Below are 6761 nucleotides of genomic sequence, written 5' to 3' on the forward strand. Positions count from 1 at the left end.
GTGCCCTGAAGTCCCTTTTGATCGCTTCAGGACTTCTCTCTGGAACCTCATCGCTGCCAGCCTGTATAACCATCAGCGGGTAGTAGTCGGTAGACCGTACCAGACCAGGGAGTTTCCTAGTAATGTCTCTGACCTGGGCCCCAGGGAGGCAGCAGATTTCCCTGTGGGATGGATCTGGTCGGCATATCGGGCCCTCATATATTGGGTAACTTCAAGAAGGCCATCTGACTAGCTTCACATTTCTATTTATGCATTCAGATCTCAGCTATCTCAATTCTGCTATTTCTTGAAGGAAAACGATGCTCCTTTGGGTCCCTCATAACTGATGATATAATGGCTGCCATTCGGTTTCTTGCATCCTGTGCAGCAATTTTGTCAGTTCTGATTTTGTATATGAGTCACTCCAGGGTGATAGATGATGGAGTTCCTCCAAGTTTGGGAATTCGGGCATGGATTTGCTTCTTGAACTTGTTCCAGTGCCCGGGTACTTTGGATACCTCAGGTTTATCTTCCGGTGTTTCAGTTCTCATACTCTCACTTGCAGCGACACTGAAGAAACAAACCGTCAGCCTACTCCTTGGAATGGTAAAAACCTAACAGCAGCACTAAATCACCAGCATCTCAGTCACTTTGTGCACTTATTCTTCACATGCAATCCTTTGTTATTCTGCGAGTTACAAGCTATTTCTTGATAATTGCTCAGTGTTTTCCAATAGACCAACTTCTATTACTTAGGTCAAGCTTTCTGTATTCATATGACAAACCCAATATTAAGGTATTGAACCTTACGTTGGAAATGCTGGGTGCTTTTACCTTCTATTTGATTTCAGAATGTCTAGCAGCAATTAGGAAAATTCACTTCATTAATTATCATAAGTATTTACCATGTTTTTAAAGCTGTCCAACTTTAATTTATTTTGCTTCACTTTCTACAAATGCTTCACTTGAAACTTCTCTAATTGAATTTGAATACTATCTCCTATCACAAAAATGGCAATTTTATCACTAATATATAGGAAACAAACCTGGCTTCCAGGTAAGCTTTTGCTGGCTTTTGGAATTCAAAGAGGGAATGACATTTGCTGTGGTATTTTTTTGTAATCATAAAAAGACAGATGTTTATGTAAAGTATCCTTGATTTTCAGGAGGGCAGAATTAAATTTGCCAGTAAATTTCATATAAATTTCAATGTTCTGTGTGCTTCAAATCTCATCTATAATATCAATATAATAGAAAACTGGTAGACTGCAGTGTTGTCTCTAACCTTGTTTTTCTTGTATTTCTAGAACCACCCCCTATCCCTTCTTTGTGCATGACCCCTGTGGACAGAGGACTCTGTAGAGCCAAAGAGTTAAGATTTTTCTACAACTACTCAACTGGAAGATGTCGCCCGTTTAGCTACAGTGGTTGTGGTGGGAATGAAAATAACTTCACCTCCAGAAAGTCATGTTTGAGGATCTGCAAGAAAGGTATGGGAAGTGATACTGCCACAGACTATCATAAGAGGTAAATACTATGCAGGCTGAAACATTCTTGTAACTTTTGGTAGTCAGCATTGGCCTGATAAAAGGTAATAATTGAAAGTCTTAGAAAAGTGAAAATGGAAATCAGAAGAGAGACAGAGCTAGAGAGAGAAAGATGGACAGTAAAATATGGTGTAGAAGAACAGAAATAAGACAACTTGGCATTGGTGAGGCATATGGAGACTTTAGGTAAGACAATGTTCTTTTTTCTTTTTTTTAAGAATATTTCTTGAAAACAAGACTTGTCTCTTATTTCTGATAATCTTGGATGTGATAGTCGTACAGCATCTAATCTTACTTTCTTCATTTTACCTTTAGGATTCAATAAAAAGAAAGGTGAAAGAAGATTAATAAAAATCAAGAAGAAAAAAAAGAAACAGTCAGTAAAGGCTCTGGGTGAGGAAATCATCCCTGAAAGAATACAACTTTGATTTTTATGGAAATGTGAAGTAAACTACTATTCACCTGTGAATGAAAGCCTTTAGTGTACACCCTTTAAATATGTTTACTGTACTGATTATTTGATTACATGTTATTAAGCTGCTTATATTCTTATTATGTATTCCTCATTCATGTTAATAAACATTACCTTTTACTTTGATAAAGGCTCTTAAATTGTAGCTTGATTGTATATAATTGTCAGAGCTGAAACAGGACAGAACAGACTGTGTGGGTGTACAACTCATAATGATTGAAAAGTAGACAAGATTCAAATCTACTTTATTACCCCATTATTCTTTTTTGAAATCTATTTTTGTGCTAAAGAAAGCATAATACTTGTCAAAGAGTAATCACTTGTCAAGCATGATTGTTTCAATCATAGATTAAAAGACAGGTCTATTGCTATAAAGAGGAAATAGACACTGGGTTTGTTTTAACCAGATTTATTTTAGGTTATGCAAGCTAGATTTAACTCCATCAAAGTCCATAGAGTTACACTATTGTAAAATGAACGTGAGATCAGGATTAACCCACCAAAAACCATAAAGAGAATGTTAAAGTTGTAAATGTGTGAAACAATGTGACAGATATTTGCTAAGTTTTAAAAATATATTTGCAGGGTTCATTGACTTTTATCTTTGTTACTGAACTAGACTCATGGCTAACAAGTTAATAATTTCCAGAAATACATGTTAAATTTTTACAAAAAAACCCAGAATTAATTCCTTTCATAGAAATAAATACAGTTACTTTAGAGATAACACTATACTTACTCTCCAGTTGACGGGTTTTTTTGGTTGGGTTTTCATGTTTTGGTTTTTTTTAAGACTGACATGAAACAGTGGTACAGTTCCTGCCCTCTCCAAGGCACCTCTCTGATTTTGGGTAAATCTTTTATAATGAGATTTTTTTTAAAGGAAAGAAAAAAAAGAAAAAAAGGTAGTTGGTTTCCTATTAAGTTTTTTAGAAGCACCTTGCTGCCTATGAAACAAAAGATAGCAGGATATTTTTGAAACTCTTCCCTATCTTCTTTGATGTTGTAAATCTTTTTTTTTTACGTATCACATGTTTTCTCTTTATGCTTAAAACTACTGAGGATAGTTACACTGCTGTTTGTGAGAGGTGGTGTGGAAATAAGTAGCTGAAATCAACGTGAGGGGCTCAGACACCACAGCAAGGAGCAAGGACAGCAATGACAGAATAATAAATGATCTGTTGGACTAAGCTGCCTTTGCCTGTGCACTATGAATTGCATGTGTGATTTCAGAAAACCTATGTCTTATATGCCTGATGAACTTTGGGCTAACACCACAAAGAGGCTAAGCTTTACTGCTGAAAATGAAAGCATTTATACATTCTAAATATCGGGGGGGGGGGGGGGGAGCAAACTCACAGATTTTTATACAGAAATTCTATCCAAATCTCTTTTCTGGTGCCTAAGTCCTTTCATGACTCTTGTATTCTAGGATCTATTAAGTCTGATTTGAAAAATGCTCATGCAACTGAAATGTACACCAGAAAATATTTGTGTAGAGTCTTGTCATATAAACTGTACAAGCACCACAGACTTACAATACAATAACTATGTAAATCAGACGAATGCATTTCTGACAGAAAACCTATAAACTCCATAGACTGCTAAAAACTAGTAATGTCAGTTTTCTACACAGAATTAATTTGGTGTGTAGTTATCTGCCAGTTTCAGTTCCAGTTGGATATCTTCCCATTCTAGTTCATCATTTTTATTGCCCTTACTCTCCACGTATCGTCTGTACTCCACACACTAGGAGTCAAGTCTGTAGGTGCGAGTTGCACTGCACAGGAGCAGAGCAGTAGGTTGAATACTTGGACCAGCTGGAATTTGTCATTGCAGACAAGTGGGGAGCCCATGGTTTAAACTGCTCCCAGGATGTTCCACTTGCAGCACAGCAACTGCCTTAGCACAGTAGTGTACGTGGCCTCCTAAAGCACGAGTTGCTTTAGGCGCACTAGGTATGGGGGAAGCAGGACTTACCAGTGGGCTGAACACCCCACTAATGCCAACGGTTACCCTGCTTCTACACTGGCACTGGCTTGTATCTGCCTGGCAAGGAATGCAGGCGAGTGCACAGGTGTCTGCATCTTTTCTTGTATAAATTTTATGATGAAGGCAGTAAAAATATCTAATCTTCCATTCTTAGTCATAATCATTTCCCATGGACTGCCAGTATTAAAACTTAGGTAATTGCTAGATCGTGTGATGTACCTCGGAGTGGAGACAGAGCTGAGGTATGTGCAACTTGGCTTTTCCATCAGCTCAGTGACTCAGTAAGGGCATTCTGATTCTATGGTTTCAGATTAAAGAAAGAAAAAAAAGGAAAAAAAAAAGGTGTCAAGTGCTGGGTAAGTAACACATTTGCAACAGCCGCCTTCTGTCGCTGATGTCTGACAGATAGGCAGTACTATCCTATACACCATGTTAAAAACCTTTTAGGAAGAAACGTGGTATTCCCTGATTCTGAGGTATTTGACCATGATTCACATTAAACTAAGGCATCTTCTAGAGCTTTCATGTAAAAGAGAATGAAACTCACTCTTTAGCAGCAGGAGTGCAACATTCAGGTAATTCCAGTGTTTATATGACTCTTCGTTATCGGTGGCAGTGTTTCTTGAAGGAGAGTTTTTCCTCAGCGTGAAGCTCAAATAAAGGTGATGGGGACAGAGCTGTTCCTGAGGCAGTGTCCTCTGCCCAGCTGTGACTGCAGCTCTAAACCTGGTGGCGTTTTCAGTTGTGACAGGACTCTGATCTGAGCCTTGCAGGCGTTGGGAGGAAGGGGAAGAGGTTTGCCTATGGTGTTTCTTAAAGCAGTCCCACCAAGAACACTAACAAGGATTTGTAAACTCTGTAAGTTTTATGAGATCATTAACTAGAATGATGAACTTTCTAAACCAAAATATTCTGAATGAGACAATAGATATAAAAGATAGATAGGAAAGAATAGATGCGTTTGTTTGTACACCGATTGCCTTGTGATCCCTGTGTCATTTCATGGCAGTATCTCTCCTTCAGGCTCCCTCTTGGTCCAGCGACTTGTCCCTGGCTGCCTGGATTCAACACCTACAAAATCCACCCTGGAAATCTAGGAAAAATCATCCTTTCTGTCCCTGCAGAAACCTGGCTGCGTGGCTGCTCCCCATTCTTCTAAGTCTCCTGCTTGCTGAGCTCTCCTGCAAACCGACAGGGTCTCCTCGCTGAGTGTGCTCAGTTTCTCCCCAGGACTGTGCAGTCTTCTTTTCTTCCAGAACTGCTGTAGCTATGACAGGAGTAACAGGTACTCCCCCATACTCTCCCACCTCCTACTTACACTAATACTAGAGAAACTTCTCATGCGTTCATTTCGTAGTAACAGTGATGAAACAAGTGATCCATTGAGGGATCTCTTATGTCATTGTTGAGACGGAAAAAGACTTTATAGTTACAGCATCTCAACAGTACCTCTGTTCCAATTGACTAAGAAAACATTACAAAGTGATTCATCTTTGAGGCTTGTGACTTAGTGCAAGGAGAATGAAGACTGGAATGTTGTAGACTGTACAAAAACTGATCTGATTATAATCAGAGATTTGATCTGAGAGTGCACGTTCTTCTTGGTGTGTGTACTAGGTTTGGCCACCATACCAGTTATCCAGCTGTCTTCCTATCTTATTTTTGTATAGCTCTCCAGTGCATTGAATTTGTTTCTCCCATAAAAAGTCCAAATTGCAGTGTGATCTGATCTGACCTTCTTCAACTCCACAAGAAGTTTCTTTTGTGCCCTTCTCCTTCATTCGCTTCTTTTCATGCCTGTGCCTTCAATATCTGCAAAACCACTAAGTGCAAGAATAAGGAAAAAATCTATGAATTTCTCAGAGATAATTAAAGGGTGCATGTAGAAGGGGAATAATTGAGCCGTAACACAGGGAAAAGATGGGGAATTGGATGGCAGAATGGTGAAGAGGTCAGCAAATGAAGCTATGCTAAGGTGTTACAGTGACTGTACGTTTCCTATTAACTAGAGTCCATTCGCCCAGTCATTTCATTCCAGAATCGGCCCCGGTTGCTTTGGAGGAAATATGCAGGGTGCTGTGAAACTTCTCCCACTTTGTATGATGGGAGCTGACAAGCCGAAGCAATTTTACAGAGGTTTGATGAGTTTCCACGTATCATCTGACCTGCAATAACTTGGTACGTGCCCTTAGTCCACACAGATGGTGAAGCAAATGTCTTTGAGAAACAATCTAAAGTCTTTTCATTCATTCTCTTTTCCTCACGTTCTTACTGGCGTGCCCTCCTTTTTCTCCTTTTTACTTTCTATCCCCTGCTTCTCTTTTCTTTCCAGTTCATTTGAGCCAGCGTTTCTCCCTGCATCTCCAATCCATCTACTGTTTCAAAACGGGTAGATTTATTTACGTTTTGAGAAAGTCTTCATCTTTTCTAGATTCTACCTTTCAAACATATGACAATGGACATAAGGATTACGTTTCGTAACGGGTTGCTTTCGGTGGTACCTCCTCTTGAGAAAGAACCAGGTTCAAGTGAGGTGGAATGTGGCTAGGAAGCGTTTAAACGTGAACCCTTAATATTTTATTCGTAGGCAACGCATTGCCAAAGGCGAGGGGTTCCCTGCTTTGTCCCGTAATCGCGTTTGAACCTGTAGGAATGCCCCCCTGCAAGTCAATCGCCAAGGATTTTTTTCACGTGACTCTTTTGTCATTGACCCTGCGTGAGTTAGGCGTCCTGCCTCGAGGGGAGCGCGACCTACGCGCAAGGCGTTCCCG

The 6761-nt window shown here is 39.7% G+C and overlaps 1 protein-coding gene across 1 annotated transcript in view; it reads left to right on the forward strand.

The window, feature by feature from the left end:
- Positions 1-2117, forward strand: part of TFPI (tissue factor pathway inhibitor (lipoprotein-associated coagulation inhibitor)) — a 46198-nt gene extending 44081 nt beyond the window's left edge. The window contains exons 8-9 of the mRNA XM_009334983.1: positions 1287-1469; positions 1842-2117. Coding sequence (XP_009333258.1) covers positions 1287-1469; positions 1842-1954 — 296 coding nt within the window. The 3' untranslated portion in view covers positions 1955-2117. The remainder of the gene's footprint in view (positions 1-1286; positions 1470-1841) is intronic.
- Positions 2118-6761: the final 4644 nt, after the last annotated feature.

Source organism: Pygoscelis adeliae, unplaced genomic scaffold (assembly GCF_000699105.1).
Source record: "Pygoscelis adeliae isolate BGI_AS28 unplaced genomic scaffold, ASM69910v1 Scaffold212, whole genome shotgun sequence".
Lineage (NCBI taxonomy): Eukaryota > Metazoa > Chordata > Aves > Sphenisciformes > Spheniscidae > Pygoscelis > Pygoscelis adeliae.